This window comes from Emys orbicularis, chromosome 9 (genome assembly GCF_028017835.1).
Source record: "Emys orbicularis isolate rEmyOrb1 chromosome 9, rEmyOrb1.hap1, whole genome shotgun sequence".
Lineage (NCBI taxonomy): Eukaryota > Metazoa > Chordata > Testudines > Emydidae > Emys > Emys orbicularis.
Window position 1 is genome coordinate 54,612,429 of NC_088691.1, and position 19,300 is coordinate 54,631,728.

The 19,300-nt window shown below is 45.8% G+C and overlaps 1 protein-coding gene across 2 annotated transcripts in view; it reads right to left on the reverse strand.

The window, feature by feature from the left end:
• Nucleotides 1-18,961, reverse strand: part of UBE2G2 (ubiquitin conjugating enzyme E2 G2) — a 41,682-nt gene extending 22,721 nt beyond the window's left edge. Inside the window, exons 1-3 of one of the 2 annotated variants that reach the window (XM_065410388.1) lie at nucleotides 18,823-18,929; nucleotides 1,745-1,780; nucleotides 1,606-1,651 (exon numbers count right to left, since the gene is read on the reverse strand). In XM_065410388.1, coding sequence (XP_065266460.1) covers nucleotides 1,606-1,651; nucleotides 1,745-1,780; nucleotides 18,823-18,865 — 125 coding nt within the window. In that variant the 5' untranslated portion in view covers nucleotides 18,866-18,929. Of the gene's footprint in view, nucleotides 1-1,605; nucleotides 1,652-1,744; nucleotides 1,781-18,822 lie in introns of both variants that reach the window. The other variant, XM_065410389.1, reaches the window with a different exon arrangement.
• Nucleotides 18,962-19,300: the final 339 nt, after the last annotated feature.

Sequence of the window (19,300 nt, forward strand, 5' to 3'; positions counted from 1 at the left end):
CTGATAAGCTCCAGTAGCTCAGCATTGCTCCATGCAGGGGACCCTTTGCTCGTGGAGCAGGCATTGTCACCTGGCCAGATAAGTGAGCACTTGCCAAGAAAACAGGACGGGGAGTTTCAAAGTTCCCGGGGCTTTACAGGGGGAGGGGTGGATGTCTGTTTACCTGGCATCAAAGCAGCAGTGCTACTGGCCAGAGTGGTCACTTAGGCATGGTGGGATATCCTCTGGAGGCTAAAAGCTGTATAAACAGGAAGAACGTGTCTTCACTTGCACATCACTGCAAAAGCATCACCAGTAAGAGCTATATGCCTCTCGTGGAGGTGGTTTTCTTTTTGCGGTGAAACTTCTGAGTTTCACTGCAAAAAGTCATTGGCAAGTGCAGATGCTCCCATGGTTTTTGCGCAAAAAAGGGACTTTTTCCCGCTTTAAATGGCAAGTGTAGACATGCCCTAAATAAGCATCTATATGTTTTATAGACAATGCCTATGGATCCTGTATGCTTCTGTCGTGGAAAAACGACCAGGCGTTGTGTTTGGATCAGAACAAGCATGAGGCTTCCTTTATTGAATACAAGCACACGGGGGTGACAGATATTGGAGCTGCCCCCCGATTCAAGGAACACACAAGCTTTTAAAGCTTAAAACCACAAACAAATTACACATACTTTTGTCTTAATTACCTTATTTGGAATACACTGCAAAATCAATACAGGTTAAAAGCAAAAAGAATAATCATATTTCCTTATTTGGCCTTTCCTGTTGTTATTTACAGTCTGTTTTTTTTTTTTGTGGTTTGACTTTTCTAACAGTACTATTGCGGTTATATATTTCTTAAGCTTGGCTATTGCAAATTGTTCCGCTCCCTTATGCTCCTTATACACAGAACACCATTGTTCTGTTTTGGGGACTTTCCATTCAGCTCCTTATACACAGAAACATACTTGGCCAATACTTTAGATCTACTAGCTTGACCAGAGTTTTAAGGCCCCTTTAGATTTTTCTTCACACTCCGTAACAGTAAATGTGGAGCTTGCCAAATCATTCTGGCACTTTGGTTAAGTGCTGGAGGGGGCAAAAAGAAAATTAATTTTGGAGACAAAAGGAAAACAGATGTAACATTGGCAAACTGTCTGTTTTCTTCTGCTTATAATGTGAGAAATCTGTCCCTATTTTGTTGAATTTAGTTACCGGTTTTCACAGTCTGCAAATCAGTCAACTCATTCTGTTTTCCAAGTTACTTATTTATGTACACATTAAGTTGATGTGGTGCCAGCAGTGATCCTTGGGGTATGCCACTACACCCAGCACACTACTTCACTGGGCCAGCATCACAAACTTTTATTATTCCTTCAACAATATGACCATCAGCATAAAATGACTGAAATGCAAGTGATCTATTTTCAAATACACATCATGGTCTGATGGCAGAGAGGTTCCCAACTTCTCCCTGTGACTACAGACCGAGCAGATTGCATGGAGTTCTCTTTTACGCAAGAATATACAAGACTGAATTAAGATTTTCTGTATTAATGCTCTCCTTTATGACAAGCTAATCCAAAAAGTTAAATGTAAGATGAAGTTTAGCTCCAAAGGAGTATCAACTCACATGATCAAGGCTTCCCATTCAAAGAAGTTTTCTTCATTCATAGGTCCTATTTAAAAAAAAGAGAAAGATACATCATTGCTTTACGAACAACAGTCAATGCCACATACCTACATCACATGAGTTCTATATAGCTCCTTACCTGCTACTATTCCTTCTGGTGGATTCAGGGTTAACTCTAAAATTCAGAATTAAAAGAAGATTGTTATTGATATATTAGTTTCTTTATATTACTGAAAATTCAAAGAATAAGACATTTAACCTATCAATTGGATTGCTGTAGCTCAGCATGCTAATTCCTGACAAGCAGTAACAGCCAATCAGACATCAGGAAAAACTTGGGAATGTTCCAATTCCTCCTACTGGTTGTCTACTTTCCTCATCAGTTGAGCCTTCCAGAGATGAAATACCAACACATCGAGCTCACAGAACTAAACCACTTCATGAACTAACACAATCACTGACTTTCTAGCCAACCTGGCTTTAAAACTTTTCCTGAAAGCCCAATACACAACAATTTGAACTATAAGGGGAAAAACCACTGCTCCACACAAACACAGAAAACATGCACCCTTTTTGAGGGTGGCATATTCTGAATCAGCACACAGAGCTACCAAAGTTCAATGAACAGGAAAAGACTTTACTCCTTCCTGCAGCTCCCATTGGCTGGGAATGGCAAACCGCAGCCACTGGGAGCTGAGGGGCTCCGTGCCTGTGAACGCTCCAGGTAAACAAAACGTCCAGACCTGCTAGAGGCTTACCCTAATGGGCCAGGAGCCAAAGTTTGCCAACCCCTGAAATATAGGGTCACCTTATGAAAGGGTCATAGTTTTTGCTATTTTTACCTAACCATCTTGGGGGGTCGACTTATAAACGAACGGGCTAATGAACGAGTATATACGGTAATTTCTGATGAGAATAAAAACTTTGTAGCGAGCTATCCTGATTTGAGTTGAAAAGCTTAGGAATACACTGAAACACAGTCTTTTGAATTATTTTAGCCCTGTGGTACACTTGGAAGACGAATTTACAAAAGAGGCTCTCTAGCCTGCCAGCTCTCTGCGTAAAAAACAATACAATGAAAGCCATTAAGGAATAGGATTCAAAGGGGAAGAGTCAAGCCAAGGGGTTCAAAGAATTATTTCTCTTTGTCTTGCCAAGTACAGTTCAATGTCAAGCTGGTAAACGACATCACCAATGTATGGTATTATACATGGCCTGCGGAAGCTCTGAGCCTATCAACTCAACATCAGAATACTTTTGATAGTTCCCACAATTACATGCATCCTTCTAGGTGGGATTTTCCACTTCTGAAAGGGAAAGCAGTGTTCAGATCTCAGTCTCTGTGCTGACAGAGCGGCGAATGAGACTTCTGTTGCTCAGTCAGGGCCTACTTAGGAGTTAATAGCTATGAAAGGAGTTGTGAAGGATGCACTGTATAGCCCTCCTACCCCAAAGAAAACTATACCAACACTGGGGACAGTGAGGGTGAAATCCTATGGGACAAAATAAGGTATTTATGAAGATGCAGAGTCAACCCTTCACCTCACCTGGCTAGGCTCTGTCCTTCCCCCTCTCAACAGAAATGGGTGTGCACCACATTAGGGCAGCAAGCACAAGGCAGCTGTGTGGGGTTAGGCCTACATAGTCCTGAAGGAGGTAACTGCAGGATCTTGAACTCACATCATGCTGACAGCCATTTTCTGTTGATTATTTTTGGGGGAGGGGGTACCCCTCTTTTGCACTTCCAGGATTCTCTCTCATACTGCTAGAGTTTATACCATTTAAAGGCCATTTGGGAATCCCAGCTTTCAAATGCTATACAGCATTAATCTCTAACAAATATCATATTGCCTCTATATAAATCCATGGTATGCCCACATCTTGAATACTGAGTGCAGATCTGGTCGCCCCATCTCAAAAAAATTGGAAAAGGTACAGAAAAGGACAACAAAAATGATTAGGGGTATGGAACAGCTTCCATATGAGGAGAGATTATTAAGACTGGGACTTTTCAGCTTGGAAAAGAGATGACTAAGGGGGGATATGATAGCGGTCTATAAAATTATGACTGGTGTGGAGAAAGTAAATAAGGAAGTGCTATTTACTCCTTCTTATTATACAAGAACTAGGGGGTCACCAAATGAAATTAATAGGCAGCAGGTTTAAAACAAACAAAAAAGTATTTCTTCACACAACTCACTGGTAACCTATGGAACTCTTTGCCAGAGGATGTTGTGAAGGCCAAGACTATAACAGGGTTCAAAAAAGAACTAGATAAGTTCATGGAAGATAGGTCCATCAATGGCTATTAGCCAGGATGGGCAGGGAGGATGTCCCTACCCTGTTTGCCAGAAGCTGGGAATGGCTGATAGGAGAAGGATCACTTTATGATTACCTGTGCTAATTCCCTCTGAAGTACCTGGCATTGGCCATTGTCAGAAGACAGGATACTGGGCTAGATGGATCATTGGACTGACTCTGTATGGCTGTTCTACTGTTAGCTTGTGAAGCATTAGCTGTTAAAATTACATCAGAACTGAAGTGGACTAAAAAGAAAGATCGCAATCAAAAGTACGTGATTTTAAAAGGACACAGCTTGAACAAGATCCCAAATGCAGGTTTTGTAAAAACACAAGCCCATAATTTTTTATTTTATCTTATCACTACCCACTGCAGCCAGAGGCAGAAGGCTCCATAACCCATTACTAATCCCTCGAGCCATTTATGCACTCTTTTAAATTTTGTTTGTGTGAAGAGTTAAGATTTTCTAATTCGTTTTTAAGCTTAGAATGAATTAACCATCCCATTTAAAAGATCTATTCATATGCAAGTACAGTGTCTCCACTGAACATTTATGGTGCACACAATGACCACTAATGCATGTTGCGGATGCCCAAGTTTTTAGAAAAGGTTTATTTTATTAGGTATAAAATAGTTATGGTCCAAATAAACCTTGACTTAACTATAGCGAGCATACAAACATACCAAGAATCTGCATTTTAATCAAGCCTGATTATGTTCTTAAATGATCTGCTGAACAATACACCTTCTGAAAACTTTATAACACATTTATCAATTAATTTGAAGGTATGCAAAACTATTAAAGACAGACTACTTGGGAAATACATCTTCTCCCCTTAGTGCAGGCAAATGATAGGACTCTGGTCTGAGATTCAGGAAACCCAATTCTATTACCCGATTCTATTTCCCACTCTGCCATTTCCCTATTGTTGTATTCAGTGTTGTTGTAGCCCTATTGTGTGACTTTGGGCAAGTCACTCCCTCCATCTCTCAGTTTCCCCATATGTAAAATAGGGACAATGATGCTTACTTTCCTTTGCAAAGTTCTGAGACCTATGGATGAGGATACTTAGCTGTTATATAGCAAATATTATTCACTATTATACATGGTGGATAAAAATCATTTACTTTTTTTTTTTTAAATAAAAAAATCGGATTTTTTTCATAATCGGATTTTTTTGATAAAATGCTTTTTGAGGAAAAATCCTATCTAAAGATAGTTTTAATTAAGATACATTATAGCTCAAAGATATCTCATCATGGAATAGGGATTATAAATTCTAATTCTATAGTATGAGACAATATATTCATGTAATGATTAAGAAAAAAGTTTTGTAAATGAGTTCTAATAGTTCATGGATTAGGGACCCGATTTTATGGGCTTTCTGGGGCTTCTGTATAGATTATTTAGGTTAATCTTTTTATTTACCCAGTGGGACTCAGTGCTCAGTCTAGAAGATACCATCAGAAATGCTTAGTTTTGCAGTTCTCAAAGAAAAAAAAAATCTCCATCATCCAGAAACAACCATAGATAAGTTTGTGATAAGAACCAGCAGATTACAAAAAGAGGTAATTGATGAAAAAATTGCCCGGTTTGTTTATGCAACAAACTCTCCTTTCTGTATGATTGTGAACCTACACTTCATTAACATGGTTCAGTCATTAAGACCAGGATACAGTCCACCAACAGAGCAGATGTTGCAGGCAACTTGCTAGATAAAGTGTATGAAAGAGAAATTGAGCAGTGTGCAAAAGGTCTAGAGGGTAAAATTGTTAACCTGAGTCTTGATGGGTGGAGCAATGTCCACAATGATTCTGTTATATGTGCTTGTGTGACAACAGAAGAAGGGAATGAATTCCTTACAGAAACAATTGATACATGAGGAAATGCACAGACAGCAGAATACTTCCAAGAAGTAGCAGTAAAAGCTGTAACAAACTGTGAAAAGAAATTCAAATGTCTAGTATGCAGCTTGGTCACAGACAATGCTGCAAATGTATCCAAAATTAGAAGAAATTTAGAAGAGAGTGAAGAGAGTCCCAAGTTAATAACATACAGTTGCAGTGTTCATTTGATGCACCTCCTAGCCAAAGGCTTCAGTGTTCCAGAAATAAAGGCTAATGTTGTTGAAATTGCAAAATACTTCCGTAACAACCACTTTGCAGCAGCTGCTCTGAAAAAAGTGGGAGGAACCAAGCTAACTCTCCCACAAGACGTGCAATGGAACTCAATAGTGGACTGTTTTGAGCACTATATCAAGAACTGGCCTAATCTCATGACAGTTTGTGAACAAAATTGTGAAAAAAATTGTGAAAAAATAGATGGCACTGTCACAGCCAAAGTTCTCAACATTGGGCTTAAGATAAATGTTTAACACATACTGAGTACCCTGAAGCCTATTTCTGTAGCCTTGAACAAAATGCAGGGAAATAGCTGTTTTATTGCTGACGCTGTTGAAATTTGGAAGAAACTGAGTGAGATCTTAAAAAGAGAAATATGCAATGACAGAGTTAAATTACAAGCATTAAAAAAACGATTGGGACAAGCACTATCTCCAGCTCATTTTCTTGCAAATATTCTCAATACTCGGTACCAGGGTCAAACCTTAACTGATGAAGAAGAGGAGTTGGCTATGACATGGACATCCAGCAATCATCCCTCCATAATGCCAACTATAATAAACTTCAGGCAAAGGGTGAACCATTCAAGAAATATGTTTGCTGATGATGTTTTAAAGAAAGTCACACCAGTGAACTGGTGGAAGTCACTTAAGCACTTAGATTCAGAGACTGTTGAAGTGATAATCTCACTTTTAACAGCAGTAGCTTCTTCTGCCAATGTAGAAAGAATATTTTCTTCCTTTGGACTAATTCATTCCAAACTGAGAAATTGTTTGGGACCTGAAAAAGCAGGAAAGCTTGTTTTTCTTTTCCAGATTATGAACAAACAGGAAAATGAAAGTGAAGATGACTGAGTTAGCTGCAGAAGCCAATATTTCAAGTTTCTCATGTTGACCTGGCTGACAGAGTCGATTTAATTTTTGTTTTATTTAATTTAACTATTTTAGTTAAAAACAATTTTAACAAAAATAAACCTGATTTTAAAAAACTTGAAGGTTTAACTAAATTCAAAAATTTATATGCTTGTTTAGTTAAAATATGTTTGCTGTTGAAGAAAAAAATCCAGAATACATAACGTTGTTGTTTTAGTTAAATAAAACAATTTAAATGTCTGTCTGGTGATGTTCTCCTCCTAATACAACATGGCAAGAAAATCCTCCAAATATTAATAATTAACCTGTTGAACTGGAGATAGTTCACCTCCCAATGACTTAATATCTGCTTCAATTAACTTTGGTAAATGAAATAACCAAATAATCATTAATTTTCTGATATAGCAGTAAAACTAATCTGAAAAGTTTTCAAAATAAATCACTTTAAAAATGTATAGTGTGTATCTTCTAAAAATGAAACCTACATCTATCTCTGAGTTGTGAAGAATGTGTGTTAAGGTTAGAACAACCAACAAGAATGCACTTTTATGCAGAAATCCATGATTAAATCGAGTCTTCCTGACTAGTGATTTAAATCAATTTGATTTCAATCAAACCCACCCTGCTATTATAGCCTCCATTAGAGATGGTGGAAACATTCTCTATCCTGAACTCACCCATCCTATTTATTACAGTTCCCTCTTGTGGTAAGTGAATCCATTATCACTACTTGGTAAGCTTAAGTGTTTTATGATGCAATTTCCTACATTTTTTAACACGTTCTCTCTCTTGGGATTGAGTTTCAATAACTGACTAGGGAAAAGCCCCAAATACTATGTTTAGGAAAGGAAGGGCATTTTCAAAGCAGTGATTTTGATACTAACAATGTTAACCAGCTGCAGGGGCCTTGCCTAAATATTTCTCTCTTTATTTAATGAGCAGCAGCAGCTAATCACAACCTGTCCAGTGCATTGCTGGATTTTTCTCTTTTTGCTCCAGATGGACTCTTTCCAATTTTAAGAACAGAGTGCAATAGTGTGCAACTGAAATGAAATTGGCTTATGTCCTGAAGCATAAAGGCTTATATCTCTTCTAACTGTTTTTTTTTAATCCTGTCTAATGGACCCGTAGATGTTCTCTGCCATATAAATGTCTAATTATTTTCTTAATCCTACTAGGCCAGGGGTGGGCAAACTTTTTGGCCTGAGGGCCACATCGGGGTTGAAAAACTGTATGGAGGGCCTGGTAGGGAAGGCTGTGCCTCCCCAAACAGCCTGACCCCCGTCTCCCTATCTGACCCGTCCCACTTCCCGCCCCGACTGCCCCCCTCAGAACCTCCCGACCCATCCAGCCCCCCCTGCTCCTTGTCCCCTGACCGCCCCCCTCCTGGGACCCCCCACCCCTAACCGCCCCCCTGACACCCCACCCCTCTCCAACCCCCCCTGCTCCCTGACTGCCCCGCCCCCATCCACACCCCCACCCCGACAGGCCCTCCGGGACTCCCACACCTATCCAACCCCCCCCCCCGTTCCCCGTCCCCTGACCGCCCCCCTCCAGAACCTCTGCCCCATCCAACCGCCCCCTGCTCCCTGTCTGCACCCTGGAACCCCCTGCCCCTCATCCAACCCCTTCGCTCCCCACCCCCTTACCATGCCACCCAGAGCAGCATGTCTGGCAGCCGCGCTGCCTGGCTGGAGCCAGACATGCTGCCGTGCTGCCCTGCAGGAGCGTGCAACCCCGCCGCCCAGAGCGCTGCCCGTGCGGCAGCGTGGCTGCGGGGGGACGGGAGGAGCGATAGCAGGGGAGCTCCCCAGCCAGGAGCTCCAGGGCTGGGTAGGATGGTCCCGCAGGCCGGATGTGGCCCGTGAGCCGTAGTTTGCCCACCTCTGGACAAGGCCCTTGACCTCAATTATATCTAGTGGTAATAAATTCCACAGATTAAACACCTCAGTTTTTTAAAGGAAATACTTTCTTATATTAAATACGACTATTTGCAGTTCTACGGTTCTAATGATGTAAAAGAATCTCCATTTTACAGATGTGGAAATTCAGACACAGGAGAGTAAAGAGCTGCCTAAGATCATATAGCACGTTACTGGCAAAGCTGGGGATATGTCTACACTAGAAACGCTACAGCAGGAGCGCCAAGTAGCACTGTAGCGAAGACACTACAGCGATGGAAAGGATTCCTCTACTGCTGTAGTAAATCCACCTCTCCAAGAGCCAGTAGCTACATTGACAGAAGAATTCCTACCAGTCTCTATGCCAAGGCTTAGGTCAGTTTAATTACATCGCACATGGTATGAGCAATGTAGTTAAGCCAACCTTACTTTGTAGCCTAGACCAGCCCCAGGAAGAGGATTCCAATCTACTAACTCTCACATGCTTCAGCCAAAAAAATGCTTTTCTTCAAAAACGACATTCAACCAATTTCAGATTTAACAGCACAAAATCCAGGACATTTAGGCCAGGTCTACACTATACTATAAACTTACACCTGTATAACTATATTGCTCAGGGGTGTAAAAAATTCTCACCCCCTCCTCCCCCCAATTCAGTTATACCAACCTCACCCATAGCACTGCCGACAGGAAGCCTTCTCTCATAGACATAGCTACCGCCTCTCACAGAGGTGGGTTAACCAAGCCAACGGGAGCAGCTCGCCTGTCAGCCTAGTGGTGTCTTAACTTCCCGATATTTCTGACTTTAGTGCCCAACCATGCAGCAAGCTGCAATTATTTGACTGGCACTGGCAGAATGGCCAGTCGGGAGTCTGAAGCACACAATGCCCATATGATTCAAGGAGGCAATGGCTGATATAGTTTTCCAAAGCAGTGAAAGACATGCACACAGGGCAAAAAAATTTTAACTGCTTAAACCAACGTGCAGAGAATGGAACAGGATCTCTGCTTCATTCAACGTACACTGTTAACGAGGCAGTGTTCTTTAGAAAACGTCCATCTTCCCAGTGCACATAATTGCAGCTTTGCATAGAATATAGGTTTTAAAAAAAATCCTACTTGCATACATAGGCAATTTGGAAACACTCCTATCTGCCAAATACAAATAAATTTCCACCAGAACTCAAAAAGGAACATTGCCATACAAAACTTTGAACTCTCTACCCCAGCCATTTTGCCAGTAGAGCTCTTCAAAAAATTGTTTCAAGAATTTATTTACAACATATAAAAATGGGGAAAGTTTGCTGTTGTCGTCTTTTACTTGCTCATTCAGAAATGACAACCAATTTTTTTACTTAAACTATAAAAAAAATACACACATACAGGCAGAGACCATTTCAGGAAAAATTTCAGCCCAACATATTAAAGTCCCTGAACATTATGAAAAACTGAAAACAAAGGATTATAATGCTCATGCAACCTTAAGTACAGATGTAAATAAAGCACCAGCTAGAGTATAACTGCACAATTCTAGCAAACAACTGACTAAACTGAACAAAGGAATGATTTAACTTCTTTTATAAGACCAGAGATGCTGGAAGGGAAGTTGCTACTTTACAAAAATCAGATTAAGGCCCCGATCCTACAAACACTTACGCACACACTTCACTACCCTATGACATGAATGGGACCACCAGGGCCGGCTCCAGCTTTTTTGCCGCCCAAAGCAGCGAAGCAGGGGGGGAAAAAAAGATAAAGCCGCGATTGGCGGCACTTCAGCGGCAGCTCTACCGCGCCGCTTCATTCTTCAGTTGCAATTTGGCGGCGGGTCCTTCGCTCCGAGAGGGACTGAGGAACCTGCCACCAAATTGCTGCTGAAGACCCGGACGTGCCGCCCCTTTCCATTGGCCGCCCCAAGCACCTGCTTCCTTTGCTGGTGCCTGGAGCTGGCCCTGGGAACCACTCACAGTAGAAAGATAAGCATGCTGGTGTTTGAAGTATCAAGGCCTTAATTTTTATGACACAAATGCACTAACATAAGCAACCTCTCTAGATCTCAATAAAAAAAGTCAAGGGAATAAAACAAAATTAAAAAAAAAAAAATCAAAGCAAGAATTTCAGAGATAGTACACTAGAAAGAAAAAAAAAAAAGCCAAACAGGTATTTGTCATAATTAGGAAAAAATTATTGGGAAGAGGGGAGAAATCAGATAAAAGGAAGTAGTGAGAAAAATATATATTCATAAAAAGCTTTATCCAGCAGCAGAGCCTCTTAACTTCAGTTTACACACTAGTTACCTAATAATCCATATCCAATAAAAGCAGAATAGCACAATAAGGGGATCTAACTTTAAGATTATGAACAAACTTTTACAATATTTTTACTTTTGAAAACTATTCTGGGCTATAGAAAAATACTAGAGGACAACTATAATTGGGTGTTCACTTGTACATCATTAGCATAAAACATCAGCAAAAGGCGTGAAGAGGATTTATGGTCTAGATTTACCTCTGCTTTTTGTAACAAAATCTTAAAGAAGAGGCTAGCTAGGAAAGTTATTGTCTGCATAAGCAGTTTTACTTTGTTTGTTCAAATGTTAGAAGACAGATCAATTAATGGTCTACAAGGACTGACAATTACATGCCTCGGAGAGAAAACATGTCAGACTTACAGTTATAATTTTCCAAGAGAAACTTAGAGTTTTGATAATAAACTACACCACTTAGAAAGTCGGGGAAGCTGGGGTACACAGTGTGCCAAACTTTTCTGCTTGTGTTTCCATAGGTGAAATCATTGCACAGTACATTAATTACTGTAGATTACATTAATTGTTCACAAGACTACATTCCATTATAGTTTGGAAGCCTCTTCTCAAGGAAGACTCAGAACTGGAATACCGTATGTTGCTGGTCATGACTGAGATGTACTGGCAGAGCTCTGCAAACAATACACATAGAATGCTGTGATGTTATATAATTAAAATATGACCATTGTTGCTACCATTGTTATATAAATACAGCAAATCTTAAACAAAGTACTGGTATGTCATCTATGGAAAAGTTATGATTTGCTGAATATGGTTATCCTATTTGGATGCATATATTATTTTTGTACCTGAAGTTATGAATATTGACTATGTTCCTGTATTTCAAATGTGTTTGCTCCTGTGGTAAAACCCACAAGGCAGTTTACATCTAGTCTAGCCAGCACATTGTGAATGGAGCATTCGAGTGATGGCCCACCCCCACCCCCGGAGCTCTGCTTTACCGAATTTGTGTTATATCAGGTCGCGTTATATCGGGGTAGATGTGTATTTGATTTTAATTCTTCCTTTTTTTTTTTTTTTTTTTTTTATAAATAAACCTTTAGATGTTACATACTAAAGCACTGGCTGTAAGCGTGTATTTGGGTGTGGTCTGAAATATTCATTAACTTGATGGGTAGTATGTCCAATCATTTGGGATTGGTAGAACTTTTTATATGATGAACAAGATTTTCAGTAATCCTCATCATATTTGACTTGGCTGTCTGGGTGGAAGCCCAAGGCTGGGTTGCTTTAAGGGAACTGCATTTTGGCTTCTGGGTAACCAGTAAGGTATTAGAGAAGTGTTTTGTTGCTATCTTGGTGGAGCTAAGTATTGAAATAACCACCAGTCTGGGGGATTGTCTGCACCATTCTTTGCAGTTTGCCCTAACTGAGCAATCGCAGCGTGGCTCCCCTGGGACCCTGGCCACAAATGCCTACCCCTATTATGCCCAACTCTTTTTAATGCTATTAAGTTCATATTTTCATGAACCAGAGTTCAGTTAGAAGTTTCAGACAACAGAAGCTCTATGTTTTTTTAAATTAGGAGAGCTACTTAAAAGGAAGACCATCTAAGATCCCAATTGCAAGCAAGGACTAATCCAGAGATGGGCAAAGTACAGCCCGCGGGACCGTCCTGCCGGCCCCTAAGCTCCCGGCCAGGGAGGCTAGCCCCCAGCCCTTCCCCTGCTGTTCCCCCTCCCCTGCAGCCTCACCTCACTGTGCCACCGGGCAGCTCAGCACCAGCGCACCCCCCGCGGGGGGGAGCAGGGAGGGAGGCTCACCCGCAGCCTCAGGGGAGCAGGCGGGAGGGGCGCTGCGAATGCGGCCGGAGGACTCAGGAGGAGCACCGGGCGGCCGCGCAGCCAGCCGGAGAGAAGCAGCGCTTTAAAGGGGAAACCGCCGCTACTCTCCGGCTACGAGGCTGCCCTTGCTCCTCCTGAGTCCTCTGTCCGTGTTCGCAGAGTCACATTCCAAAAGGGGTTGGGGGGCAGGGGGATTGGATAGGAGGTGAAGTCCCAGGGGGACAGTTAGGGGCAGGGGGTCCCGGGAGGGGGCAGTCAGGGTCCCGGGAGAGGGGGTGGATAGGGAGTGGGGTCCCAGGAGGGAGCGGTCAGGGGACAAGGAGCAGGGGGGGGTTGGATGGGTCGGGGGTTCTGAGGGGTGCAGTCAGGGGGTGGGAAGTGGGAGGAGGCGGATAGGGGGCAGGCTGCTTGGGGAGGCACAGCCTTCCCTACCTGGCCCTCTATACCGTTTCAAAACCCCAATGTGGCCCTCGGGCCAAAAAGTTTGCCCATCCCTGGACTAATCCTTCCCCTCCTCTCGCCCAAGATCAGAAGTGTATCTAATGCTTCGGAAGGGTGCAAGAGAACTTTGGTATCTAGGGCTGTCAATTTAACCACTGTCAGATGCATCAAAATCAGCAGCATAAACAGACTTCACCCTTGCCCATAAGTAGCAGACCGTAGAGATCAGAGTAGTTCACTCTTCATGCCCATACAATCCTCATCCTCACTGAGAGCCAACAAGGACACTGATAAGTGCCTGGTCATCATGCAGCTTTGGGACATGGATACCTGCACACTATGAAAGGGACTGAGGCTATGGGCATGGCTACACTTGCGAGTCAGAGCGCATTAAAGCAGCCCAGTGCGCTCTAACTCATGACGTGTCCACACTGGCAAGGCATGTAGAGCGCTCTGACTCCGCGGCTACAGCGCTCCTGGTACTCCACCTCGGTGAGTGGAATAACGTTTGATGCGCCTCCGCTGGAGCACTGCAACGTCAATGTGGTCGCCCCGGTCTGTTAATGTGCCCTGATTGGCCTCCAGAAGTGTCCCACAATGCCTGTTCTAGCCACTCTGATCATCAGTTTGAACTCTACTGCCCTGCCCTCAGGTGACCAACCGTCAGACCCGCCCTTTAAATTCTCTGGGAATTTTGAAAATCTCCTTCCTGTTTGCTCAATCAGTCGTGGAGTGCTCTCAGCGAATCTTTCCAGGTGACCATGCCTCCACGCACCAGGCGATCCCCAATATAGAGCAATGGTGAGGTGCTGGACCTCATCAGTGTTTGTGGGAAGGAAGCTGTCCAGCTCCAGCTGCGCTCCAGCCGTAGGAATTACGATACCTTCGGGCAGATATCAAAGAACATGATGGAAAGGGGGCAGGGTTAAAGTGAAGTAGCTGCGGAATGCCTACCACAAAGCCCACGAGGCAAACAGCTGCTCCGGTGCTGTCCCCGCGACCTGCCGTTTTTACAAAGAGCTGGACGCAATACTTGGGGATGACCCCACCTCCACTCCAAGTACCACCATGGACACATCAGAGCCCAGTCCAACAAGGCAGGAGGAGGAGGAGCAAAGCAGGAGTGAGGGTGCTGAGGAAGAGAAAGACATCCCGGCATCCCTAGATGCATGCAGCCAGGAGCTGTTCTCAAGCCAGGAGGAAGGTAGGCAGTCGCGGTGGCCAGTGCTTGGGGAAGGACAAACACCAGAGGAGATTCCCGGTAAGCAGCTTTTATTTTGGAAAGGAAGTTATTCAGTGCAGGCTCTTGGGGCAAGGAGGGTTAGGGCTGCATGCATGCATGCCTAGATGCGGAATAGGGCATTGATGTGCTCTCTCACATTGCAGTAATCGGCCTCAGTGATCTCTTCAAAGGTCTCCTCCAGAACTTGGGCAATGCGCTTGCGCAGGGTTCGTGGGAGAGCCACTGTGGTCCTTGTCCCAGTCAGGCTAACATGTCCACGCCACTGTGCCGTGAGGAACGGGGGGACCATTGCTGCACACAGGCAAGCTGCATATGGGCCAGGGCAGGAGCCGCATTGTAGTAGAAGACCCTCCCTTGCTTCCCAGATCACCCTCAGCAGCGAGATATCTTCCAGGACGAACTCCTGTGGAAAATGTGGGGACAGTGTTCAGTATAGGGGTCCTCTGCAGCTGTTGGCTCTTCCCAAGGCACAGAAACCCAGAGGACAGTACAGCCATGAAATAATTAGTCCCCCTTGATCCTGTACTTACTCACCATTTTGGGGCTCCCGGGGGTTGTGTGCGCTCGCTTTGGGACGGGTAAATTATGCTATTGTGTAGACTGTGCTTGCCCTCCTTAAGTACGGGGGAATCATTGCTCTGTCTGGTGTGAACAATGCTACCTCTGTTAAGTGTTGCATTTTGCCTTTACAGATGCAATCTTGAGATCTCAGCCGTCCGTGTTATCACCGGCCGAGAGGCTGCAAAGAATCAGGAAGAGGTAGAAGCAAAGAGGAAGTCCCTTAATGAAAATCAAAAAGTGCAGGAGTGGTGGGAAAGTGAAAGGAGGGTCCACCAGCAGAATGCAGATCGCCAGCACCAAAGCACAGAGCGGCTGATAAGCATCATGGAGCGCCAAGCAGACTCGATCCCCGTGCTCGTAGCCATGCAGGCGGAGCACTACCGCGCCTGCCCCCACTGCAGCCCTTGTCCCAAAACTCTTTCCCTTGTGCCCCCATGTCACCTCCAACCCACTTTCCCCAACATCCGGGTTCTTATCGCCACCATCTGCCTCCAACACCTGTATCTTCACCAACCAGCCCTGAGAACTACGACCCTTACCCACTGCACTCAACCCCCATCACCATGCAGTATAGCCATCCTGAAGTGCAGCGCTCATTGCACAGCACTCCAGACAGGAAGGCTGAGTATGATAACAGGACATACGCAAATTTGTGATTGTACCATTCCCCACCCCACCCCCTTGCCCTTTCTGTTTCCCAAGCAGTTGTGTTTCTTTTCAATAAATGCATTTTCTTTTCGATAAATGGATTTTTTGGCTTTGAAAACATTCTTTATTATTGCATAAAGTAAAAGATACCTTAGCCCAGGAAAGCAACAGGCACTGCAAGTCAGTGTATCATACGTAGAAAACACAGATTACTACTCACATTGGTACCATTGCACTTCACTCCCCTGCAGGGCACCAAACATTACTGGTGGCTTTCAGCCTCAGATTGCTGCTTCAAGGCATCCCTAATCCTTGCAGCCCCGCGCTGGGCCCCTCTAATAGCCCTGCTCTCTGGCTGTTCAAATTCAGCCTCCAGGTGTTGAACCTCTGAGTTCCATGCCTGAGTGAATCTTTCACCCTTCCCTTCACAAATATTATGGAGGGAACAGCACACGGATATAACCACGGGGATGCTGTTATTGGCCAGGTCCAGCTTCCCATACAGAGAGCGCCAGCGGCCCTTTAAACAGCCAAATGCACACTCCACAGTCATTGTGCACCGGCTCAGCCTGTTGTTGAACCGCTCCTTGCTGCTGTCAAGGCTCCCTGTGTAGGGTTTCATGAACCACAGCATTAAAGGGTAAGCGGGGTCTCCAAGGATCACAATGGGCATTTCGACTTCCCCTATGGTGATCTTCTGGTCTGGGAAAAAAGTCCCAGCTTGCAGGTTCCTGAACAGGCCAGTGTTCCAAAAGCTGCGTGCGTCATGCACCTTTCCAGGCCAGCCTGGGTTAATGTCAATGAAACGCCCACAGTGATCCACAAGCGCCTGGAGAACCATAGAGAAATAGCCCTTCCGATTAACGTACTCGGAGGCTAGGTGGGCTGACACCAGAATTGTAATATGCGTTCCATCTATCGCCCCTCCACAGTTAGGAAAACCCATTTGTGCAAAGCCAGCCACAATGTCATGCACGTTACCCAGAGTCACGGTTCTTCTGAGCAGGATGCGATTAATTGCCCTGCAAACTTGCATCAACACGATTCCAACAGTCGACTTCCCCACTCCAAACTGGTTAGCGACCAATCGGTAGCTGTCTGGAGTTGCCAGCTTCCAGATTGCAATAGCCACCCGCTTCTCCACCGTCAGGGCAGCTCTCAATCTCGTGTCCTTGCACCGCAGGATAAGGGCGAGCTCCTCACACAGTCCCATGAAAGTGGCTTTTCTCATGCGAAAGTTCTGCAGCCACTGCTCGTCATCCCAGACTTGCATGACAATGTGATCCCACCACTCAGTGCTTGTTTCCCGAGCCCCAAAGCGTCGTTCCACGGTGGTGAGCATGTCCATGAATGCCACAAGCAATCTCGTGTCGTATGCATTACTCGAGTCGATATCATCATCGGAGTCCTTGCTGTCGCTTTGGATCTTAAAGAATAACTTGATTACCAAACGTGATGTGCTTGCGAGGCTCGCCAGCATATTCCTCAGCAGTTCGGGCTCCATTCCCGCAGACCGAAAGGGAAGACAGCGCGCGCAGTACAAAGAACGTTGAAAGATGGCGCCAATTGTGGATGGAAGCAGAGGGATTGCTGGGATGCAAACTGATGCATCACGAGGCTTTGGGACAGGACCCAGAATGCCCCACATCCTCTGCCCTCTTCCCACAAGCCACAGCACCAGAATGGGAAGAGGTGCTCTGTGGGATAGCTGCCCACAATGCACCGCTCCCAATGCCGCTGCAAGTGCTGCAAAAGTGGACACGCCAGTGCGCTTGCAGCTATCAGTGTGGACAGACCGCAGCACATTCCCTACTGCGCTCTACGAAGGCTGGTTTAACTCAAAGCGCTCTACATTTGCAAGTGTAGCCATGCCCTAGGTCTACACTACAGCAGCCACAGCACTAAACCAACAAGAGAAAGCTCTCCCATCAGCTTAATAATTCCTGCCTCCACAGGAGGCAGTAGCTAAATTGGCTGGGGAACTTCTCTCACCAACACTGCGCTGTCCACACTGGCGCTTAGGTCGGTGTAATTTACATCACTCAGGGGGAGGGGAGGCGGTGGCTTATTCACACCCCTGCGTGACATAAGATATACCAAAGTAATCTGTAGCGCAGATAGCCTGAGACAAGCAACTCACTTGTCTGGGGTCAGACTCCTATCAGATAGGAAAGATTTCTAGTCACAATTGTCCTGGGATTTTTATATACCGGTTGAGGATGGAGTCTTCAAGGGGGCCATTTAATTATCACAGCACATTTAAATACCGTATTCCTGCAGCATTTGCAGAAGTCAGATTCTTGCATCATTCATAAGAAAGCAGCGAGGCTTTCTCTGGATAAACTGTGAAGTAAACGTCTCATTGCTCCTTCTAATGGGAAAGATGTGAACAATACCAACGTTGCTTCACCCAAGCTCAACTCCAGCTTGTCCCACGGTTCACATCTCCAACCAGCCTCGCCTGGTTAAGGGAGCAGAGTGTGCTCAGAACTAGGATGATTTTCACACTGCAGCCAAAGCAGCTGTTTACTTTGACCCCATTTCCCCCACCGTCTTTGCTCCCTCACCTAGGGTGACCAGACAGCAAGTGTGAAAAATCAGGATGGGGGGCGGGGGTAAATAGGCACCTATAGAAGAAAATGCCCCAAGTATCGGGACTGCCCTCTAAAATAGGGACATCTGGTCACCCTACCCTCGCCGCAGCTTCTCCCGGGGGCCTTGGCTCCCCCGGGTCTCCCCGCCTGGCAGGGAAGGGGCCGCTCCTCAGCCGCGGGCGGCCCGCCAGGGAGCGCTATCACACGGCTCCGCCCAGGGGCCTCGCCTTGCCCCGCTTCAACAAAGGCCCCGTGGGCCGGGCGAGACCTTCCCCAGCCCTGGGCCAGCGGCAGGGGCCATGCCTGGAGGCCCTGTCCCGCAGCACGGCGCCCCGTGCCACGCCAGGCTGGGGGAGCGATGCCGGGCCCGCCCCGCCGCGGCTGGGTCCCCCCGCGGGAAGGGGAGGTCCGGCCCGCTGACTCACGCTTGTACTCGGCCATCAGCCGCTTGAGAGCCGTGCCCGCCATGCGCCGTAGCCGCGAGGAGACGGAGCCGGAGCGCGTCCCGCCGCCAGCAGCTTCCGGGGCAGCAGCGCACCATAGAGAGCCGGGCGGCGCGGCTAGAAAGGCCGCCCAGCGCGCAGCTCCCTCTAGCTGGCGCTGCGGAGTCCGCCGGGCGCACGCGCTAGGGGCGGGGCTGCTGGAGACAGAGCCCAGGGGGGAGGGAGCGGGGACATCAAGACTCCGCCCGTGCGGCTGCTCCCCGCCTCTACAGGCCCGGCCCCCGTAGTTAATCCTGCTCCGTAGCGCTGCGCGGCGGGATCGTTGTGCGTCGAGCGGCCGGAGGGTCCCGCGCAGCCCCCTGTCTGAGCGCAGGGGGCGGGGCAGGGCGCTCAGAAGGGCCGAGTTAAGGGGACGCGGCGGGTCCCGTAGTGCCAGGCCTCGCCCTTCAGAAATGCCAGG